The following is a 24,351-nucleotide window of genomic DNA, read 5'->3' on the forward strand; positions in this document are numbered from 1 at the left end:
GTGTGAACATCATTCCTTATCTGGATGATCTCCTGATAAAGGCATCGTCCAGGGAAAAGTTGCGGCAATCCATTGTTCTCACAACACGACTGCTTCAGAGTCACGGGTGGATTCTGAATTTTCCAAAGTCACATTTGGAACCGACCCGGAGATTGTCGTTTCTGGGAATGATCCTGGATATGGAAGTACAGCGGGTGTTCCTTCCGCGGGAGAAGGCGTTGGTGATCCAATCCATGGTCCGGGATGTCTTGAAGCCACCCCGGGTGTCGGTTCATCAATGCATTCGCCTATTGGGAAAGATGGTGGCCTCCTACGAGGCTCTCCAGTACGGGAGGTTTCATGCTCGGACCTTTCAACTGGATCTCCTGGACAAGTGGTCGGTATCTCACCTCCACATGCATCAGAGAATTTGTCTGTCGCCAAAGGCGAGGATTTCACTCCTCTGATGGCTCCAATTGCCTCACCTGCTGGAGCGCCGCAGGTTCGGGATTCAGGACTGGGTCCTGCTAACGACGGATGCGAGCCTCCGGGGGCTGGGGAGCAGTCACTCAAGGGGTGACCTTCCAGGGAAGATGGTCAAGCCTGGAAGCCGGCCTGCCCATCAACATTCTGGAACTAAGAGCCGTCTACAACGGTCTTCTTCAGGCGGCCCCTCTTCTAAGAAACAGGGCCATTCAAGTACAGTCGGACAACGTAACAACAGTGGCTTACATAAACCGACAGGGCGGAACGAAGAGCAGAGCGGCAATGTCAGAGGCCACAAGAATACTCCTCTGGACGGAAAAGCACGCGTTGGCACTGTCGGCCATCTTCATTCTGGGAGTAGACAACTGGGAAGCAGACTTCCTCAGCAGACACGATCTCCATCCGGGAGAGTGGGGTCTCCATCCGGAGGTGTTCAAGGAGGTAACAGATATTTGGGGTTTACCCCAAATAGACGTGATGGCCTCTCGTCTCAACAAGAAGCTTCGGCGTTATTGTTCCATGTCGAGGGACCCTCAGGCAGTGGCGGTGTACGCCCTAGTGCCTCCGTGGGTGTTCCAGTCAGTGTACGTGTTACCACCACTCCCACTCATCCCAAGAATCCTAAAGCTCATAAGGAGAACAAGGGTTCAAGCCATTCTCATTGCCCCATACTTACCAAGAAGGGCTTGGTACGCGGACCTTCTGGATCTACTGCAAGAAGAGCCGAGGCCTCTTCCTCTTCGGGAGGACCTGCTGCAGCAAGGACCGTTCGCCTCTCAAGACTTACCGCAGCTACGTTTGACGGTATGGAAGTTGAGCGCCTGATTCTTGCTCGGAAGGGTATTCTGAAAGCAGTGATTCCTACCCTCATACAGGCTGGGAAAGGGGTAACGTCTAAACATTACCATCGTATTTGGAAGAAATATGTCTATTGGTGTGAGTCCAAGAAGTTTCCTGCGGTGGAATTTCAACTGGGATGCTTCCTCCTCTTCTTGCAGGCAGGAGTGGCTATGGGACTGAGATTGGCATCTGTGAAGGTCCAGATTTCAGCCCTGTCCATTTTCTTTCAGAAGCAATTGGCTGCCCTCCCTGAGGTTCAGACCTTTTTGAAGGGAGTTCTGCATATTCAACCTCCCTTTGTGCCGCCTATGGCGCCTTGGGACCTTAACGTGGTGTTGCAGTTTCTCCAGTCGGATTGGTTTGAGCCTTTACAGGAGGTGGAGCTCAAATTTCTTACATGGAAGCCGGTCACTTTGTTGGCCTTAGCTTCTGCTAGGCGTGTCTCTGAGCTGGGGGCTTTGTCATGCAAAAGCCCTTACTTGATCTTCCATGAGGCTAGAGCTGAGCTCCGGACTCGTCAGCAGTTCCTTCCAAAGGTTGTGTCGGCATTTCATATCAACCAACCTATTGTGGTGCCAGTGGTTACTGAGTCCTCGATTACTTCAAAGTCCTTGGATGTCGTGATGGCTCTGAAGATTTATGTGAAGAGAACTTCTCTTCACAGGAAGTCGGACTCTCTGTTTGTCCTATACGATCCCAAGAAAATTGGGTGTCCTGCTACTAAGCAGTCTATTTCTCGCTGGATTAGGTTCACTATCCAGCATGCCTATTCTACGGGAGGACTGCTGTGTCCAAAATCTGTTAAGGCCCACTCTACTCGTAAGGTGGGGTCATCCTGGGCGGCTGCCCGGGGTGTCTCGTCAGTTCAACTTTGCCGAGCTGCAACTTGGTCGGGGTCGAACATGTTTGCAAAGTTCTACAGGTTCGATACTTTGACTGAACTTCAGATCATCAGAGGCCAATCAGTTCTGCAGGAGCCTCCGCGCTCTCCCTCACGTTCTGGGAGCTTTGGTACATCCCCATAGTACTAATGTGGACCCCAGCATCCTCTAGGACATAAGAGAAAAATAGGATTTTGGTACCTACCGGTAAATCCTTTTCTCGTAGTCTGTAGAGGATGCTGGGCGCACGCCCAGCGCTTCGTTTCCTGCTATTGTTATTTGGTTCAGTACCACTTTGTTTAGTTGAGTACTGCATTGTTACTTGGTAACTAATGTTTCAGCCGTTGCTGATTAGTTCAAGCTAGTTGTCTTGACGTGCCTTGTCTGTGTGAGCTGGTATGAATCTCACCACTATCTGTGTTAAGTCCTTCTCTCGAAGTATGTCTTCTCCTCGGGCACAGTTTCTAGACTGAGTCTGGTAGGAGGGGCATAGAGGCAGGAGCCAGCCCACACTCTTAAACTCTTAAAGTGCCAATGGCTCCTGATGGACCCGTCTATACCCCATGGTACTAATGTGGATCCCAGCATCCTCTATGGACTACGAGAAAAGGATTTACCGGTAGGTTCCAAAATCCTATTATTATATACCAGGTATTGTCCTCTATTAGGGTGCTAGATCTTTTATTATATACCATGTACTATCCTCTACTAGGTGCTAGATCTCTTATTATTTAACAGATGCAGTCTTCTACTAGATTGCTAGATCTCTTATTATATACCAGGTACTGTCCTTTTCTAGGGTGCTAGATCTGAATTATATACCAGGTGCTGTACTCTACTAGTGTGCTAGATCTGTTATTATATACCAGGTGCTGTAGTGTGCTAGATCTCTTATTATATACCAGGTGTTGTCCTCTACTAGGTGCTAGATCTGTTATTATATAGCAGGTATTGTCCTCTACTATTGCGCTAGATCTCTTATTATATAGCAGGTGCTGTCTTCTACTAGGATGTTAGATCTCTTATTATATACCAGGTACTGTCCTCTAATAGTGTGCTAGATCTCTTATTATATACCAGGTACTGTCCTCTAATAGGTGCCAGATCTGTTATTATATACCAGGTACTGTCCTCTAATAGTGTGCTAAATCTGCTATTATATACCAGGTGTTGTCCTCTATTAGGGTGTTAGATCTCTTATTATATTCCAGGTACTGTCCTCTAGTAGGTGCTAGATCTCTTATTATATTCCAGGTACTGTCCTCTACTAGGTGCTAGATCTCTTATTATATACCAGGTGTTGTCCTCTATTAGGGTGCTAGATCTCTTATTATATTCCAGGTACTGTCCTCTGGTAGGTGCTAGATCTCTTATTATATTCCAGGTACTGTCCTCTACTAGGTGCTAGATCTCTTATTATATACCAGGTGTTGTCCTCTATTAGGGTGCTAGATCTCTTATTATATTCCAGGTACTGTCCTCTAGTAGCTGCTAGATCTCTTATTATATACCAGGTGTTGTCCTCTATTAGGGTGCTTGATCTGTTATTATATACCAGGTACTGTCCTCTAATAGTGTGCTAAATCTATTATTATATACCAGGTGCTGTCCTCTAGTAGACTGCTAGATCTCTTATTATATACCAGGCGCTATCCTCTAGTAGGGTGCTAGATCTCTTATTATATATCAGGTGCTGTCCTCTACTACTGCGCTAGATCTCTTATTATATACCAGATGTTGTCCTCTACTAGGTGCTAGATCTCTTATTATATACCAGATGTTGTCCTCTATTAGGTGCTAGATCTCTTATTATATACCAGGTATTGTCCTCTAATAGATTGCTAGATCTCTTATTATATTCCAGGTACTGTCCTCTAGTAGGTGCTAGATCTCTTATTATATTCCAGGTACTGTCCTCTACTAGGTGCTAGATCTCTTATTATATACCAGGTACTGCCCTCTAATAGATTGCTAGATCTTTTATTATATACCAGGCGCTGTCCTCTACTAGGTGCTAGATCTCTTATTATATACCAGATGTTGTCCTCTATTAGGTGCTAGATCTCTTATTATATACCAGGTATTGTCCTCTAATAGATTGCTAGATCTCTTATTATATTCCAGGTACTGTCCTCTAGTAGGTGCTAGATCTCTTATTATATTCCAGGTACTGTCCTCTACTAGGTGCTAGATCTCTTATTATATACCAGGTACTGCCCTCTACTAGAGTGCTAGATCTCTTATTATATACCAGGTACTGTCCTCTAATAGATTGCTAGATCTCTTATTATATACCAGGTACTGTCCTCTAATAGAGTGCTAGATCTCTTATTATATACCAGGAATTGTCCTCTAATAGAGTGCTAGAACTCTTATTATATACCAGGTATTGGTGGTCATTCCGAGTTGTTCGCTAGCTGTTTTCGGTCGCTGCGCAGCGAACAGGCAAAAAAAAGGCAATTCTGCGCATGCGGCGCAATGCGCACGCGCAACGTACTTTCACAACAGCCGATGCAGTTTCACACAAGGTCTAGCGACGCTTTTCAGTCGCACTGCTAGCCACAGAGTGATTGACAGGAAGTGGGTGTTTCTGGGAGGTAACTAACCGTTTTCGGGGAGTGTGTGGAAAAACGCAGGCGTGTCAGATACAAACGCAGGCGTGCCTGGGGAAACGCAGGCGTGGCTGGCCGAATGCAGGGTGTGTTTGTGATGTCAAAACAGGAAGTAAACAGTCTGAAGTGATCGCAAGCTAGGAGTAGGTCTCGAGCTGCTCAGAAACTGCACAATCTTTTTTTGTAGCAGCGCTGCGATCCTTTCGTACACACTTCTGCTAAGCTAAGATACACTCCCAGAGGGCGGCGGCTTAGCGTTTGCACGGCTGCTAAAAGCAGCTAGCGAGCGAACAACTCGGAATGAGGGCCTTTGTCCTCTGATAGAGTGCTAGATCTCTTATTATATACCAGGTATTGTCTTCTATTAGGGTGCTAGATCTCTTATTATATACCAGGTATTGTCCTCTAATAGAGTGCTAGATCTCTTATTATATACCAGGTACTGTCCTCTAGTAGTGTGCTAGAGCTCTTATTATATACCAGGGCCAAAATTTACTAAGAATTCGAGTTTGCTCGATTTGTGTTTTTTTTTCTAAGTCCCAATCCGGGAATTCACTAAGCACCAATCTCGACAGTGTTTTGACTATTCGTAATGGTTTGATTAGCAAAGTTCAGAAATACGAATGAATAGACCATCGGTCAAACGTGGCTGTTATTTCATACAATACGGGAATTCACTATTCATTCGTATTTGGGTGTTAGTCTCTGAGTGGTCAAATGCGGTCGTATTTTTATGCGATTCGTTAAGAAAATCTGCAAAAAAATAGACCTGTTTTTTTCAGCCGTGTTTACATGTGCTGACACTTACAAATCATTCACACCTGACTTATCATGCCTATAAAAGGGACACAAACTTGTCTCATCCAAAATAATTTATTGCCTAATGTTTGCTGGAGTAAATTTGGACTTTTAAAAGTCAATACACATTTTTCAACATATATCCATTATTACACACATTTTAACACACAGGGGTAAATTTACTAAGCTCCCGATTTTGACCGAGATGCCGTTTTTTCATCAAAGTGTCATCTCGGTAATTTACTAAGCAATAATCACGGCAGTGATGAGGGCATTCGTAATATTTTGAAGTCCTAGGAAAAAAATCACGAATGAATACACCATCGGTCAAAACGCGGCTGTTTAAGTATGAATCTCGGTCATTTACTAAGAAGTGCAAAGCAAAAAAAAAACAAACACTGCCGTGAAAAATTACAACTCGTAAAAAAGTGCTAAAAAAAACCAGACCTTTTTTTTTTATTCGTGATTGGATAGGCATGCACGGATCCATGAGATCCGTGCATGTATATCAGTGGGAAGGGGTGGGAAAGTGCTTATTTTTAAAAAAAAAATTGCGTGGGGTCCCCCCTCCTAAGCATAACCAGCCTCGGGCTCTTTGAGCCGATCCTGGTTGCAGAAATATGGTGAAAAAATTGACAGGGGTTCCCCCATATTTAAGCAACCAGCATCGGGCTCTGCGCCTGGTCCTGGTTCCAAAAATACGGTGGACAAAAAGAGTAGGGGTCCCCCGTATTTTTAAAACCAGCACCGGGCTCCACTAGCTGGACAGATAATGCCACAGCCGGGGGTCACTTTTATATAGTGCCCTGCGGCCGTGGCATCAAAAATCCAACTAGTCACCCCTGGCCGGGGTACCCTGGGGGAGTGGGGACCCCTTCAATCAAGGGGTCCCCCCCCAGCCACCCAAGGGCCAGGGGTGAAGCCCGAGGCTGTCCCCCCCCATCCAATGGGCTGCGGAAGGGGGGGCTGATAGCCTTTGTTGTAAAAGAAAAGATATTGTTTTTAGTAGCAGTACTACAAGTCCCAGCAAGCCTCCCCCGCATGCTGGTACTTGGAGAACCACAAGTACCAGCATGCGGCGGAAAAACGGGCCCGCTGGTACCTGTAGTACTACTACTAAAAAAATACCCAAAAAAACACAAGACACACACACCGTGAAAGTATAATTTTATTACATACATACACACATACATACATACTTACCTTATGTTCCCACGCAGGTCGGTCCTCTTCTCCAGTAGAATCCAAGGGGTACCTGTTGAAGAAATTATACTCACGAGATCCAGGGGTCCAGGGTCCTCGGGGAATCCAGGTGTAATCCACGTACTTGAAAAAAATAACAAAACGGACACCCGAGCCACGCACTAAAAGGGGACCCATGTTTGCACATGGATCCCCTTTTCCCGACTGCCAGAAACCCACTCTGACTGATGTCTAAGTGGGTTTCTTCAGCCAATCAGGGAGTGCCACGTTGTAGCACTCTCCTGATCGGCTGTGTGCTCCTGTACTGAGTGACAGGCGGCACACGGCAGTGTTACAATGTTGCGCCTATGCGCTCCATTGTAACCAATGCTGGGAACTTTCTGCTCAGCGGTGACGTCACTTTAGGTCAACCGCAGGGCAGAAAGTTCCCAGCATTGGTTACAATGGAGCGCATAGGCGCTACATTGTAACACTGCCGTGTGCCGCCTGTCACTCAGTACAGGAGCACACAGCCGATCAGGAGAGTGCTACAACGTGGCACTCCCTGATTGGCTGAAGAAACCCACTTAGACATCAGTCAGAGTGGGTTTCTGGCAGTCGGGAAAAGGGGATCCATGTGCAAACATGGGTCCCCTTTTAGTGCGTGGCTCGGGTGTCCGTTTTGTTATTTTTTTCAAGTACGTGGATTACACCTGGATTCCCCGAGGACCCTGGACCCCATGATCTCGTGAGTATAATTTCTTCAACAGGTACCCCTTGGATTCTACTGGAGAAGAGGACCGACCTGCGTGGGAACATAAGGTAAGTATGTATGTATGTGTGTATGTATGTAATAAAATTATACTTTCACGGTGTGTGTGTCTTGTGTTTTTTTGGGTATTTTTTTAGTAGTAGTACTACAGGTACCAGCGGGCCCGTTTTTCCGCCGCATGCTGGTACTTGTGGTTCTCCAAGTACCAGCATGCGGGGGAGGCTTGCTGGGACTTGTAGTACTGCTACTAAAAACAATATCTTTTCTTTTACAACAAAGGCTATCAGCCCCCCCATCCGCAGCCCATTGGATGGGGGGGGGACAGCCTCGGGCTTCACCCCTGGCCCTTGGGTGGCTGGGGGAGGGACCCCTTGATTGAAGGGGTCCCCACTCCCCCAGGGTACCCCGGCCAGGGGTGACTAGTTGGATTTTTGATGCCACGGCCGCAGGGCACTATATAAAAGTGACCCCCGGCTGTGGCATTATCTGTCCAGCTAGTGGAGCCCGGTGCTGGTTTTAAAAATACGGGGGACCCCTACTCTTTTTGTCCCCCGTATTTTTGGAACCAGGACCAGGCGCAGAGCCCGATGCTGGTTGCTTAAATATGGGGGAACCCCTGTCATTTTTTTCCCCATATTACTGCAACCAGGATCGGCTCAAAGAGCCCGAGGCTGGTTATGCTTAGGAGGGGGGACCCCACGCAATTTTTTTTTAAATATTTGACAGTGTTTAATTTAAAAAAAACAAAAAAAATGAACCCCAGCACGGATCACACAGATCCGGCCGAGATTCATTGTAAAAAAGTCGGCAGTGTTTTGCTAATCACTGCCGTAAAAATAGAAAAAAAACCACGAATGACATCGACATCGGAACAAAAGAAAAACCCGAATACGACAGCTTAGTAAATTAGTCGTAATCAATTCAAAAAGTTGCAGTTTTACACTTTCGATGTCATTCGTGATTGAACTTTGACCTGAAACGGGAAAATACGAATCTTAGTAAATTTACCCCACAGTGTTAAAAGTTAAAATCTTTTTTATTTTGTGGGTTGTGGCTCAGGTTTTTAAATATGATTACTCATTTTTTACACACACAAACATGCCACAACAATAATGTCATTCATTTTGGTTATGAAAAATTATCAATGTACACAAACATATTAGGACACTTTTACACAACTCTATTGTGTTTTTCTTGTAAAGTCGTCTACAGAAAAAATGTAAACCAGTTTTAATTCACATTGTAAGTTGCATTGGTCATGGATGATTATGCCTGGCTGCCAATTATTGTGTGTGCAGGATCTGAGATTGATTGGAATCTAGAAAGAGTAATGATTAGAAAAAAATCAAGTGGTCTGGTTACTTCCTGCTAAAGACATTCTTGCTGGCTGCCAATTATTGTGTGTGCAGGATCTGAGATTGATTGGAATCTAGAAAGAGTAATGATTAGAAAAAAATCAAGTGGTCTGGTTACTTCCTGCTAACATCTATGTGGCTGCCTGGCAATGATTGTGTGTGCAGGATCGGAGAATGATTAGAATCTAGAAAGAGTAATGATTAGAAAAAAAACAAGTGGTCTCGTTACTTCCTGCTAACATCTATGTGCATCACAAACATTTCCCTCCTCCAAAAAATGGCAAAAATGGTAAAGAATAAATGTGCATACGAATTTCCTGTTGCTGTTTGTACCACTTCTACTTAATGATGTTGTTCAAATTGTCAAGGAGCTAAGTGTTATATCTTTTTTAACAAACATACACTTACGAAGTATTTTTATTTACTTCTCTGAAATAAAAAATGTGAGTTTTCAATGTTAATTGATTTTGGTTGGCTGCTTGTTCAGCCCTTTGCCTTTACCACTGTCATGTTGGCGTGCTCTGGTGGAGCGTCTTGGTGGTGATGACATTGGCGTGATATTTGGAGTAGTCGTACCAGAACTGCTGCTTGTTTGCTGATGTTGCGGAGGGATGCTGTTACCAGGACTAGAAGCAGAAAAAAAAAAAAAAAACACATTAGCCAGCCATATGTTTGATCAATTCTAACAAATCACTACACATGGAACACATGTCATTGACTGTTGCTTCCAGATATCCTGCATAGCAACATCATCACTCATAACTTAAATACATACATATGCCTGTTTGTGGCAAATGGGTCTGGTTACTTCATTGTGAAAGCAAACACATTCGTTTTCTTGTAGATCACACATACTCCACCATAAAAACACTTTGAAATCCATAATGTGTTACCTTATATTTGTATTTAAACAAACATAGTAATGCTTTTATATGTATTTGGCCATGTTAGTTCAAACACACGTGTTAAATTGTAAAATTACCGTACTATTTTCACAAAATAAACATGAGTTTCTGTTGCAGCATCTTACACACAATGTGCTACTGTATGGCTGAAGTGGACATACATATATTTACAGGATGTGGACAAGGCCATTTTGCTCGGATTCCATTTCATCTTTTACTGACTTCGGTAAGTATATCATATTTTGATGTGTTTGGACTTAATGCGTTTAAGTAAAAGTTTGATTAATATATATTTTTTTTAATTTTTACAGTTTGATACTCACAATCAAGCTGAGGGGAGTGTGGTTCACGTCTTGGAGGTGTGTCCAAAATTTGGCGTGTGGGGCCCGAACATACTGTCGATAATCTTCGTGGCGGGGTAGCCTGCTGTGGTTGGCCCTGGACATCAGACATTGCTTTCTTTGCTGCCCCATTTTTTTTCGCCTGTTGTGTTACTGAAGTCCAACTTCTGCTGCTCCAGACTTCTTTTGATGGACCTAGTATTGAAAGTGAAATGTTGTTATGGCCATTCCTTTACAAACATACCCTATACTACAATGGACACTTTACCTGCTTCCGCCGCGTCAACATCATCAAATGTAATGGGAGTTACTGTCGGACAACCAGTACTGCTTTTTTCCAACACTGTAAAACCAAAATAAGAAATCATGTAATCATGCTATTGTGGATACATCCACCCATTATGCTTATAAACATTAATTAAATAAAAAGAGCGTGTTTTGCATTTTTAAAAAACATAAGGACCGTAAACCAAGAAACCACTACATAAAACAATAAAGATTGTCCAATAGCCATATGCACTATGGAAAGTGCAACACAGGAAAACATGTGCAGGACACAGACATAGGACACAAGTCAAAATACAGTCAATAACAACCAAAAGCACACACATCTTCATTTGGTAATGAAAGGTCAAATATTACATATGCAATATAGAAATTGCTCTGTGATGTGGCACTCCAAACACACATTACCACTATATGAGGCAACCAAAAATACAACACCAAAAAATAAAAAAACAGTGTTGTGTCTGGGTACAAATACAGCCTCAAACTGAACAAACAAATAGTGTTTTTTTTTTCAAAAAAGAAAACATTCAGTAATAATGACATTACACATGTAAGTGGTTTTAAAACCACTTTCCACTAGTCCAGCCTCTAACATGACAACCACAGTTTTATCAACATTGCACATGGATAACATAAATCTCAAACCTAGTCAAAATGTAAACTTTCGAAATGTGCAAAAGGAATACATCATTGCAGGACAATTCTATGACACACCAAGTCCAAACTACACATGGAAAATATAGTGAAAAAAAAACCATGACATACAATAAAGTAAGATGTTACATTGGCTTTTGTAGAAAACATAACCAAAAACAAGGTATTTGCTGACACAAACTTGAAGATGGGAGTAATATGCAACGTCACATGACACACATTAGAATTAAATAAAAAAAACAAACATAGAATGTTAATGCAAATACACATGCTCACCATTCTTCCTGGGCCTATCTGAATCCCGGACATGGGTTGCAGAGACTACTTCAGGAGGTATTACACTCCGCATGGGCTCCTCATACTCCAGATATCTTGCAATATAGGGCTGCCCACCACCGGCTTTTCGAGCCGACTTCGCCTCCTTGGCCATTTTGGACTTGACACGTCGCTTTATGTCATAGTACCGTTTGCGGCACGTGTCCTCCGTCCGCTTGACCACCCCCTCACTATTGACAGCAGCAACAACTTTCGCACACAACACCGTCTTCTTCCGTGTTGGCACCTTGGCGGACTCAGGGCCAAATTGCTGCCGCTGATACTTCATCAGCTCCCGCACCAATGCCACATTTTCTGCATAAGTAAACTTGACATTCCGCCCAGTCTTAGTAGTGGTGCGTGGCTGCGGAGCTGTCTGACTGTCACTATCACTGTCACTTGAGGCTGCTGCAGCACCCTCACCCACCTCCTCCACCTCACTAACCTCACTCACACTCACCTCCTCCACCTGACCGACCTCCTCCCCCTCACTCACACCCTCCACCTCACCCACCTGTGAGTCACACATAATTGTGTGTCTAAACACTTAACACAGAAAAATAAAAAGACAAACAACACACTCCGCAACTACCACTGCACAAATCACACACACACACACACACACACACACACACACACACACACACACACACACTGACAAGGGACTATAAAAAAAAAAAACTTGGACCAAAAATGAGACAAAACCACAAAAAACAAGACTACAAGAATGACAAGACTACTTTCAAACACAATACTACACTCAGAAATCGCCCAAAAAACTCCTCACCAAACCAACTACTCACCAACCTCCACAGCACAGCCTCCCTCCTCACCACTAACTAAACCCACGAGGTGCGGACGGTTTGGGGAGTATTTATATGGTTGCGCACAGACACTCCTACCATCTGAAACACAACCAATCATGAACGGGGAGGAAAAACGAAACTAAAAGTGAAAATGCGACTGCGGGAAAAAATAACTCTGCCGCGTTTAACTTAGAAAAAAAAACACCAAAAAAACCAAAAACACGTACGCAAACAACATTGACGGCCGCAAATGGGCCAAATAAAACCGACTGACATCGACATCGGAAAACACGAAAAGCATAAAGTCGTCTGCTTCGTAACTTGGCGTATAAAGTTTCAAAAAGTTGCATGAAAATGCACCCGATACAAGACGAGTTTAAACACTACACAAACCGACACAAACACGAATATTAGTAAATATTGGCCCAGGTGTTGTCATCTAGTAGTGTGCTAGATCTCTTATTATATACCATGTGTTGTCCTCAGGGGCCTAGCTATGTCAGTCGGGGCCCCATAACATAAAATGATGCTCCCGGCTACTGCCTTGAATGGAGACAACTCGGGCCCTATAGCAGTCGCATCTCCTGCACCTATGGTAGCTATGCCCATGGTTGTCCTCTATTACTGTAGGTGCTAGATCTGTTATTATATACCAGTTGTTGTCCTCCTCTAGGGTGCTAGATCTCTTATTATGTACCAGGGGTTGTACTCTATTAAGGTGCTAGGTCTCTTATTATATACCAGGTACTGTCCGCTACTAGGGTGTTAGATCTCTTATTATATACCAGGGGTTGTCCTCTATTAGGGTGCTAGATCTCTCATTATATTTTAGGTGTTGTCCTCTATTAGGTGCTAGATCTCTCATTATATACCAGGTGTTGTCCTCTATTTTTGTGCTAGGTCTCTTATTCTATACCAAGTACTGTCCTCTATTAGGTGCTAGATCTGTTATTATGTAACAGGTGTTGTCCTCTACTAGGAGCTAGATCTCTTATTATATTCCATGTGTTGTCCTCTATTAGGGTGTTAGGTCTCTTATTATATACCAGGTACTGTCCTCTACTAGGGTATTAGACCTAGGTAGGCTTGAGAAATGGTCAAGAACGTGGCAACTACAGTTTAATGCTAAAAAATGCTAAATCATGCACTTGGGTCTCAAAAATCCAAAGGCTAAATATAGTATCAAGGGTACTATAATGGAAACTACTGAGGAGGAAAGGGATTTAGGAGTCACCATTTCAAGTGACTTGAAGGCAGGAAAGCAATGCAACAAAGCAATGAGAAAGGCAAGTCAGTTGCTTGGTTGCATAGGGCGAGGAATCAGTAGCAGGAAAAAAGAAGTGATAATGCCACTGTATCGGTCATTGGTGCGGCCCCATCTGGAATACTGTGTCTAGTTCTGGAGACCATATCTCCAAAAGGATATAAAATACATTAGAGAGTGTACAAAGAAGGGCAACTAAAATGGTGCATGGCCTACATCACAAAACTTACCCGGAAAGGCTAAAAGATCTTAACATGTATAGTTTGGAGGAGAGAAGGGAAAGGGGGGACATGATAGAAACTTTCAAATACAGTATATCAAGGGTCTTAACAAAGTTCAGGAGGGAAACATTCTTCATAGGAAGAGAAGTATTAGAACTCGAGGACATACACTGAGACTGGAGGGTGGGAGGTTCAGGGGAAGTTTGAGGAAAAATTACTTCACAGAAAGGGTAGTGGATAAGTGGAAAATTCTCCCATCAGAGGTGGTAGAGGCTAAGACTGTAGAGCAATTTAAACATGCTTGGGATAGGCATATAAATATCCTTACAAAGAATTAAGGTTCAAGAAGGGTTGAGATTGCCTAAAGGATAAAAAAAAGGGGCAGACTAGATGGGCCAAGTGGTTCTTATCTGCCGTCAAATTCTATGTTTCTATGTTTCTATCTCTTATTATATTCCAGGTGTTGTCCTCTTGTAGGGTGCTAGATCTCTTATTATATACCAAGGGTTGTCCTCTACTAGGGTGCTAGATTTTTATTATATACCAGGTGTTGTTTTTTCTACTAGGGCATAGATCTCTTATTATATGCCAAGGGATGTCCTCTACTTTGTCTTATATTAAAAGGTGCTGTTTTTGAGCTTTATTCGTATGATACTTCCAATATCCTCATTAGGCTCCTCCATTAAAGGTGCCGTTCTGTGCAGTTCTACCCTCTTGAGAATAAAATTTGCCCTGTTTCACCCAGATGGAATACAGTAGGTAATTATTTTGTGTTTCAGGACCCGGTGACATTTGATGATGTGGCGGTATATTTCACGGAGGAGGAATGGGAGTGCCTGGAAGAATGGCAGAAGGAGTTGTACAAGGACGTCATGGCAGACAATTACCAGTCTCTCTGTTCTTTGGGTGAGAAGAGAAGACATTTTCTGTCTGTATTTATGAATGGACAGTAGATCGATAGGGACTCAATTTACAGACTTGATCTGTCCCACAGTTATTCTTATACACTATATATCATTGTATTATTCTGCTGCTCAGGGCTGCCTGTGGTGAAGTCTGAGGTCCTGCTAATGATTGAGCGTGGAGAGGAACCTTGTGTACTGGGCTATCCAAGATGGGAAGAGCTGGGGCTTGAGACATCTACCATCACAGGTGGGTTGAGAGACGGTATGTCATATAGAGAAGTGTGAGTAATGTTACCGGGTGAGGCTGTGAAATGATGAAGTTGTAAGTTTTAGGATAAAATTAGAAGGTAGGAAATAATATGGCTGGATACTTTATGGAGAAGAAGAAAACCTGTAAGAGAGATAAATGAGCATTGCGCCAAATGTAATTACCTCCGAGTTCCAGAGGTCTGAATCTTTAAAAGCAGCTTTACAAGGCAAAACCAACCTGGTGTCCACTAAGTAGATCGGAAATTATAAGTGGGGAATATTTTGGTGCTTTGGATGGAGAAAATTGAAGACGATAGTAAGTAGATGGATGGCTGAGTGAGGAACCTATCATGTGGATTGAGTAGATAGGAACTCATACAAGGTAATTAGCAGAATATGGATTGGGAACACATCGGTTGTGATGTTCATCTGCAATGGCAGGCTGAGTAAGCTTAAGCAGGTAACTACATCTCATGACACTGCCTTGGCCTCAACACTTCCGGAAAACGGGGGAGAGATGCCCCCGTTTTCTCCAACGCTTATGGGGTACTCAGCATGCAGAAAACATGCTCAGGCCAAGCTTTTGTGGAGTGTCATTCAGATGTATCCTGATGAGATGCCTATCTCCTTTCCTCACTGGGCTATGGTCACTGCGGTGTCCACCTGAACTGTCGCTTGCGTGGCAGCAACGTTGTCCTCAGTCATGGCGGACACAATTCAGTTCCTTGTCTTTTAGGGTCGGTGGCCTATGCCAAAATTCTTCAAACCATTCAAACATAATGCGGGACTGTGATTCCTTCGCAAAAGCAGCTTGCAATCGGTGAATAACATCTGCTGTCACAGATAACTCTAGTAGAGGTAGAAGATCCTGACTCTCCAGTGGTCTCTGTTGAGCTTCATAACGAGTTTATGAAGGAAGGGAACATGTAGACTTCTGGTGAGCAGAGCTGCTTATCTTCAGGTTCTGTACCCTGACATTTCACAGGAACTCTAGTCAGTGATTACAGGTCACAGCCAGACCGTCAGATTGTGTCTGTCTATACACTGCACATCCGGGAACCTATTACATATCCCTCGAAGGTAGCGAGTATGGATTGTGAACATAGGAACCCATACGAGGTAGGTACTTGAAGATGTATTGGTAACATACAGTAGGAACCTATATGAGATAGGTAGCTGAGTATGGATTGGGAACATAGGAACCCATACGAGGTATGTTGCTGAGTGTGGACTGGGTATGTAAGAGTCTGTTGCAAACTCATCTAACATGGTGGGGGGGTTTACCTTGCACCTCCGCCAGACTTCACTGTGCCTGACATGCAGGATGTTACCCTCTGTCTGGGTTCCTAAGGACGAAGACTGGTACCGATGTGTCCTCTCCTGTTGTTGTTTCTTATGCTCTATGGCCCGCTAGGCTGCGACAGATTGCAGCCAACGGTCTCCAATGTAAAGTCTAAAGCAGTAGAAACGTACGTATGCTCACACTGTATCTGGACTTGCATGCTGTGTTGAACTCAGAAGATGAGAATAACGTGATAGGAGGGCATTGCTGTGAGAGGACCAGCTTATGCCGATGCCACCCTATAACAGATAGACCTGTACAGTAACTGAGAAGATGAGAATAATGTGATAGGAGGGCATTGCTGTGAGAGGACCAGCTTATGCCGATGCCACCCTATAACAGATAGACCTGTACAGTAACTGAGAAGATGAGAATAACATGATAGGAGGACATTGCTGTGAGAGGACCAGCTTATGCCGATGCCACCCTATAACAGATGGACCTGTACAGTAACTGAGAAGATGAGAATAATGTGATAGGAGGACATTGCTGTGAGAGGACCAGCTTATGCCGATGCCACCCTATAACAGATGTACCTGTACAGTAACTGAGAAGATGAGAATAACGTGATAGGAGGACATTGCTGTGAGAGGACCAGCTTATGCTGATGCCACCCTATAACAGATAGACCTGTACAGTAACTGAGAAGATGAGAATAACGTGATAGGAGGGCATTGCTGTGAGAGGACCAGTTTATGCCGATGCCTCCCTATAACAGATAGACCTGTACAGTAACTGAGAAGATGAGAATAACGTGATAGGAGGACATTGCTGTGAGGGGACCAGTTTATGCCGATGCCTCCCTATAACAGATAGACCTGTACAGTAACTGAGAAGATGAGAATAACGTGATAGGAGGGCATTGCTGTGAGAGGACCAGTTTATGCCGATGCCTCCCTATAACAGATAGACCTGTACAGTAACTGAGAAGATGAGAATAACGTAATAGGAGGACATTGCTGTGAGAGGACCAGCTTATGCCGATGCCACCCTATAACAGATGGACCTGTACAGTAACTGAGAAGATGAGAATAACGTGATAGGAGGACATTGCTGTGAGAGGACCAGCTTATGCCGATGCCGCCCTATAACAGATAGACCTGTACACTATCTGAGAAGATGAGAATAACGTGATAGGAGGACATTGCTGTGAGAGGACCAGCTTATGCCGATGCGGCTCTATAACAGATAGACCTGTACAGTAACTGAGAAGATGAGAATAACGTGATAGGAGGGCATTGCTGTGAGAGGACCAGCTTATGCCAATGCCTCCCTATAACAGATGTACCTGTACAGTAACTGAGAAGATGAGAATAATGTGATAGGAGGACATTGCTGTGAGAGGACCAGCTTATGCCGATGCCACCCTATAACAGATGGACCTGTACAGTAACTGAGAAGATGAGAATAACGTGATAGGAGGACATTGCTGTGAGAGGACCAGTTTATGCCAATGCCACCCTATAACAGATGGACCTGTACAGTAACTGAGAAGATGAGAATAACGTGATAGGAGGGCATTACTGTGAGAGGACCAGTTTATGCCAATGCCTCCCTATAACAGATAGACCTGTACAGTAACTGAGAAGATGAGAATAACGTGATAGGAGGACATTGCTGTGAGAGGACCAGCTTATGCCGATGCCGCCCTATAACAGATAGACCTGTACAGTAACTGAGAAGATGAGAATAACGTGATAGGAGGACATTGCTGTGAGAGGACCAGCTTATGCCGATGCCTCCCTATAACAGATAGACCTGTACAGTAACTGAGAAGATGAGAATAACGTGATAGGAGGACATTGCTGTGAGAGGACCAGTTTATGCCAATGCCACCCTATAACAGATGGACCTGTACAGTAACTGAGAAGATGAGAATAACGTGATAGGAGGACATTGCTGTGAGAGGACCAGTTTATGCCGATGCCTCCCTATAACAGATAGACCTGTACAGTAACTGAGAAGATGAGAATAACGTGATAGGAGGACATTGCTGTGAGAGGACCAGTTTATGCCGATGCCTCCCTATAACAGATAGACCTGTACAGTAACTGAGAAGATGAGAATAACGTGATAGGAGGACATTACTGTGAGAGGACCAGCTTATGCCGATGCCACCCTATAACAGATGGACCTGTACAGTAACTGAGAAGATGAGAATAACGTGATAGGAGGACATTGCTGTGAGAGGAAAAGCTTATGCCGATGCCGCCCTATAACAGATGTACCTGTACAGTAACTAAGAAGATGAGAATAACGTGATAGGAGGACATTGCTGTGAGAGGACCAGCTTATGCCGATGCCGCCCTATAACAGATGTACCTGTACAGTAACTGAGAAGATGAGAATAACATGATAGGAGGACATTGCTGTGAGAGGGCCAGCTTATGCCGATGCCTCCCTATAACAGATAGACCTGTACAGTAACTGCGAAGATGAGAATAACGTAATAGGAGGACATTGCTGTGAGAGGACCAGCTTATGCCGATGCCGCCCTATAACAGATAGACCTGTACAGTAACTGAGAAGATGAGAATAACGTGATAGGAGGACATTACTGTGAGAGGACCAGCTTATGCCGATGCCGCCCTATAACAGATGTACCTGTACAGTAACTGAGAAGATGAGAATAACGTGATAGGAGGGCATTGCTGTGAGAGTACCAGCTTATGCCAATGCCTCCCTATAACAGATAGACCTGTACAGTAACTGAGAAGATGAGAATAACGTGATAGGAGGACATTGCTGTGAGAGGACCAGCTTATGCCGATGCCACCCTATAACAGATAGACCTGTACAGTAACTGAGAAGATGAGAATAACGTGATAGGAGGACATTGCTGTGAGAGGACCAGCTTATGCCGATGCCTCCCTATAACAGATAGACCTGTACAGTAACTGAGAAGATGAGAATAACGTGATAGGAGGACATTGCTGTGAGAGGACCAGTTTATGCCAATGCCACCCTATAACAGATGGACCTGTACAGTAACTGAGAAGATGAGAATAACGTGATAGGAGGGCATTACTGTGAGAGGACCAGTTTATGCCAATGCCTCCCTATAACAGATAGACCTGTACAGTAACTGAGAAGATGAGAATAACGTGATAGGAGGACATTGCTGTGAGAGAACCAGCTTATGCCGATGCCGCCCTATAACAGATAGACCTGTACAGTAACTGAGAAGATGAGAATAACGTGATAGGAGGACATTGCTGTGAGAGGACCAGTTTATGCCGATGCCTCCCTATAACAGATAGACCTGTACAGTAACTGAGAAGATGAGAATAACGTGATAGGAGGACATTACTGTGAGAGGACCAGCTTATGCCGATGCCACCCTATAACAGATGGACCTGTACAGTAACTGAGAAGATGAGAATAACGTGATAGGAGGACATTGCTGTGAGAGGACCAGCTTATGCCGATGCCACCCTATAACAGATGGACCTGTACAGTAACTGAGAAGATGAGAATAACGTGATAGGAGGACATTGCTGTGAGAGGAAAAGCTTATGCCGATGCCGCCCTATAACAGATGTACCTGTACAGTAACTAAGAAGATGAGAATAACGTGATAGGAGGACATTGCTGTGAGAGGACCAGCTTATGCCGATGCCACCCTATAACAGATGTACCTGTACAGTAACTGAGAAGATGAGAATAACATGATAGGAGGACATTGCTGTGAGAGGGCCAGCTTATGCCGATGCCTCCCTATAACAGATAGACCTGTACAGTAACTGCGAAGATGAGAATAACGTAATAGGAGGACATTGCTGTGAGAGGACCAGCTTATGCCGATGCCGCCCTATAACAGATAGACCTGTACAGTAACTGAGAAGATGAGAATAACGTGATAGGAGGACATTACTGTGAGAGGACCAGCTTATGCCGATGCCGCCCTATAACAGATGTACCTGTACAGTAACTGAGAAGATGAGAATAACGTGATAGGAGGACATTGCTGTGAGAGGACCAGCTTATGCCGATGCCGCCCTATAACAGATGTACCTGTACAGTAACTGAGAAGATGAGAATAACGTGATAGGAGGGCATTGCTGTGAGAGGACCAGCTTATGCCGATGCCGCCCTATAACAGATGTACCTGTACAGTAACTGAGAAGATGAGAATAACGTGATAGGAGGGCATTGCTGTGAGAGGACCAGCTTATGCCGATGCCACCCTATAACAGATAGACCTGTACAGTAACTGAGAAGATGAGAATAACGTGATAGGAGGGCATTGCTGTGAGAGGACCAGCTTATGCTGATGCCACCCTATAACAGATAGACCTGTACAGTAACTGAGAAGATGAGAATAACGTGATAGGAGGACATTACTGTGAGAGGACCAGCTTATGCCAATGCCTCCCTATAACAGATAGACCTGTACAGTAACTGAGAAGATGAGAATAACGTGATAGGAGGACATTGCTGTGAGAGGACCAGCTTATGCCGATGCCACCCTATAACAGATAGACCTGTACAGTAACTGAGAAGATGAGAATAACGTGATAGGAGGACATTGCTGTGAGAGGACCAGCTTATGCCGATGCGGCTCTATAACAGATAGACCTGTACAGTAACTGAGAAGATGAGAATAACGTGATAGGAGGGCATTGCTGTGAGAGGACCAGCTTATGCCAATGCCTCCCTATAACAGATGTACCTGTACAGTAACTGAGAAGATGAGAATAATGTGATAGGAGGACATTGCTGTGAGAGGAAAAGCTTATGCCGATGCCGCCCTATAACAGATGTACCTGTACAGTAACTAAGAAGATGAGAATAACGTGATAGGAGGACATTGCTGTGAGAGGACCAGCTTATGCCGATGCCGCCCTATAACAGATGTACCTGTACAGTAACTGAGAAGATGAGAATAACATGATAGGAGGACATTGCTGTGAGAGGGCCAGCTTATGCCGATGCCTCCCTATAACAGATAGACCTGTACAGTAACTGCGAAGATGAGAATAACGTAATAGGAGGACATTGCTGTGAGAGGACCAGCTTATGCCGATGCCGCCCTATAACAGATAGACCTGTACAGTAACTGAGAAGATGAGAATAACGTGATAGGAGGACATTACTGTGAGAGGACCAGCTTATGCCGATGCCGCCCTATAACAGATGTACCTGTACAGTAACTGAGAAGATGAGAATAACGTGATAGGAGGGCATTGCTGTGAGAGGACCAGCTTATGCCAATGCCTCCCTATAACAGATGGACCTGTACAGTAACTGAGAAGATGAGAATAACGTGATAGGAGGACATTGCTGTGAGAGGACCAGCTTATGCCGATGCCACCCTATAACAGATGTACCTGTACAGTAACTGAGAAGATGAGAATAACGTGATAGGAGGACATTGCTGTGAGAGGACCAGCTTATGCCGATGCCGCCCTATAACAGATGTACCTGTACAGTAACTGAGAAGATGAGAATAACGTGATAGGAGGGCATTGCTGTGAGAGGACCAGCTTATGCCGATGCCACCCTATAACAGATAGACCTGTACAGTAACTGAGAAGATGAGAATAACGTGATAGGAGGGCATTGCTGTGAGAGGACCAGCTTATGCTGATGCCACCCTATAACAGATAGACCTGTACAGTAACTGAGAAGATGAGAATAACGTGATAGGAGGACATTACTGTGAGAGGACCAGCTTATGCCAATGCCTCCCTATAACAGATAGACCTGTACAGTAACTGAGAAGATGAGAATAACGTGATAGGAGGACATTGCTGTGAGAGGACCAGCTTATGCCGATGCCACCCTATAACAGATAGACCTGTACAGTAACTGAGAAGATGAGAATAACGTGATAGGAGGACATTGCTGTGAGAGGACCAGCTTATGCCGATGCGGCTCTATAACAGATAGACCTGTACAGTAACTGAGAAGATGAGAATAACGTGATAGGAGGGCATTGCTGTGAGAGGACCAGCTTATGCCAATGCCTCCCTATAACAGATGTACCTGTACAGTAACTGAGAAGATGAGAATAATGTGATAGGAGGACATTGCTGTGAGAGGACCAGCTTATGCCGATGCCACCCTATAACAGATAGACCTGTACAGTAACTGAGAAGATGAGAATAACGTGATAGGAGGACATTGCTGTGAGAGGACCAGCTTATGCCGATGCCACCCTATAACAGATGTACCTGTACAGTAACTGAGAAGATGAGAATAACATGATAGGAGGACATTGCTGTGAGAGGACCAGCTTATGCCGATGCCGCCCTATAACAGATGTACCTGTACAGTAACTGAGAAGATGAGAATAACGTGATAGGAGGACATTGCTGTGAGAGGACCAGCTTATGCCGATGCCACCCTATAACAGATGTACCTGTACAGTAACTGAGAAGATGAGAATAACGTGATAGGAGGACATTGCTGTGAGAGGACCAGCTTATGCCGATGCCTCCCTATAACAGATGGACCTGTACAGTAACCGAGAAGATGAGAATAACGTGATAGGAGGACATTGCTGTGAGAGGACCAGCTTATGCCGATGCCACCCTATAACAGATGGACCTGTACAGTAACTGAGAAGATGAGAATAACGTGATAGGAGGACATTGCTGTGAGAGGACCAGCTTATGCCAATGCCTCCCTATAACAGATGTACCTGTACAGTAACTGAGAAGATGAGAATAACGTGATAGGAGGACATTGCTGTGAGAGGACCAGCTTATGCCGATGCCGCCCTATAACAGATGTACCTGTACAGTAACTGAGAAGATGAGAATAACGTGATAGGAGGACATTGCTGTGAGAGGACCAGCTTATGCCGATGCCACCCTATAACAGATAGACCTGTACAGTAACTGAGAAGATGAGAATAACGTGATAGGAGGACATTACTGTGAGAGGACCAGCTTATGCCGATGCCGCCCTATAACAGATGTACCTGTACAGTAACTGAGAAGATGAGAATAACGTGATAGGAGGACATTGCTGTGAGAGGACCAGCTTATGCCGATGCCGCCCTATAACAGATGTACCTGTACAGTAACTGAGAAGATGAGAATAACGTGATAGGAGGACATTGCTGTGAGAGGACCAGCTTATGCCGATGCCGCCCTATAACAGATGTACCTGTACAGTAACTGAGAAGATGAGAATAACGTGATAGGAGGGCATTGCTGTGAGAGGACCAGCTTATGCCGATGCCACCCTATAACAGATAGACCTGTACAGTAACTGAGAAGATGAGAATAACGTGATAGGAGGACATTGCTGTGAGAGGACCAGCTTATGCCGATGCCTCCCTATAACAGATAGACCTGTACAGTAACTGAGAAGATGAGAATAACGTGATAGGAGGACATTGCTGTGAGAGGACCAGCTTATGCCGATGCGGCTCTATAACAGATAGACCTGTACAGTAACTGAGAAGATGAGAATAACGTGATAGGAGGGCATTGCTGTGAGAGGACCAGCTTATGCCAATGCCTCCCTATAACAGATGTACATGTACAGTAACTGAGAAGATGAGAATAACGTGATAGGAGGACATTGCTGTGAGAGGACCAGCTTATGCCGATGCCTCCCTATAACAGATAGACCTGTACAGTAACTAAGATGAGAATAACGTGATAGGAGGACATTGCTGTGAGAGGACCAGCTTATGCCGATGCCACCCTATAACAGATGTACCTGTACAGTAACTGAGAAGATGAGAATAACATGATAGGAGGACATTGCTGTGAGAGGACCAGCTTATGCCGATGCCGCCCTATAACAGATGTACCTGTACAGTAACTGAGAAGATGAGAATAACGTGATAGGAGGACATTGCTGTGAGAGGACCAGCTTATGCTGATGCCACCCTATAACAGATAGACCTGTACAGTAACTGAGAAGATGAGAATAACGTGATAGGAGGACATTGCTGTGAGAGGACCAGCTTATGCCGATGCCACCCTATAACAGATAGACCTGTACAGTAACTGAGAAGATGAGAATAACGTGATAGGAGGACATTGCTGTGAGAGGACCAGCTTATGCCGATGCCTCCCTATAACAGATAGACCTGTACAGTAACTAAGATGAGAATAACGTGATAGGAGGACATTGCTGTGAGAGGACCAGCTTATGCCGATGCCACCCTATAACAGATGTACCTGTACAGTAAC

At 44.4% G+C, this 24,351-nt stretch overlaps 1 protein-coding gene across 3 annotated transcripts in view; it reads left to right on the forward strand.

Annotated features, from left to right (window-relative positions):
• Nucleotides 1-24,351, forward strand: part of LOC134928690 (uncharacterized) — a 534,742-nt gene that overhangs the window by 55,379 nt on the left and 455,012 nt on the right. For all 3 annotated transcript variants that reach the window (XM_063924692.1, XM_063924694.1, XM_063924693.1), the window contains exons 2-3: nt 14,479-14,605; nt 14,738-14,851. In XM_063924692.1, the coding sequence (XP_063780762.1) occupies nt 14,479-14,605; nt 14,738-14,851 (241 nt within the window). The remainder of the gene's footprint in view (nt 1-14,478; nt 14,606-14,737; nt 14,852-24,351) is intronic.

This window comes from Pseudophryne corroboree, chromosome 5 (assembly GCF_028390025.1).
Source record: "Pseudophryne corroboree isolate aPseCor3 chromosome 5, aPseCor3.hap2, whole genome shotgun sequence".
Taxonomy (NCBI): domain Eukaryota; kingdom Metazoa; phylum Chordata; class Amphibia; order Anura; family Myobatrachidae; genus Pseudophryne; species Pseudophryne corroboree.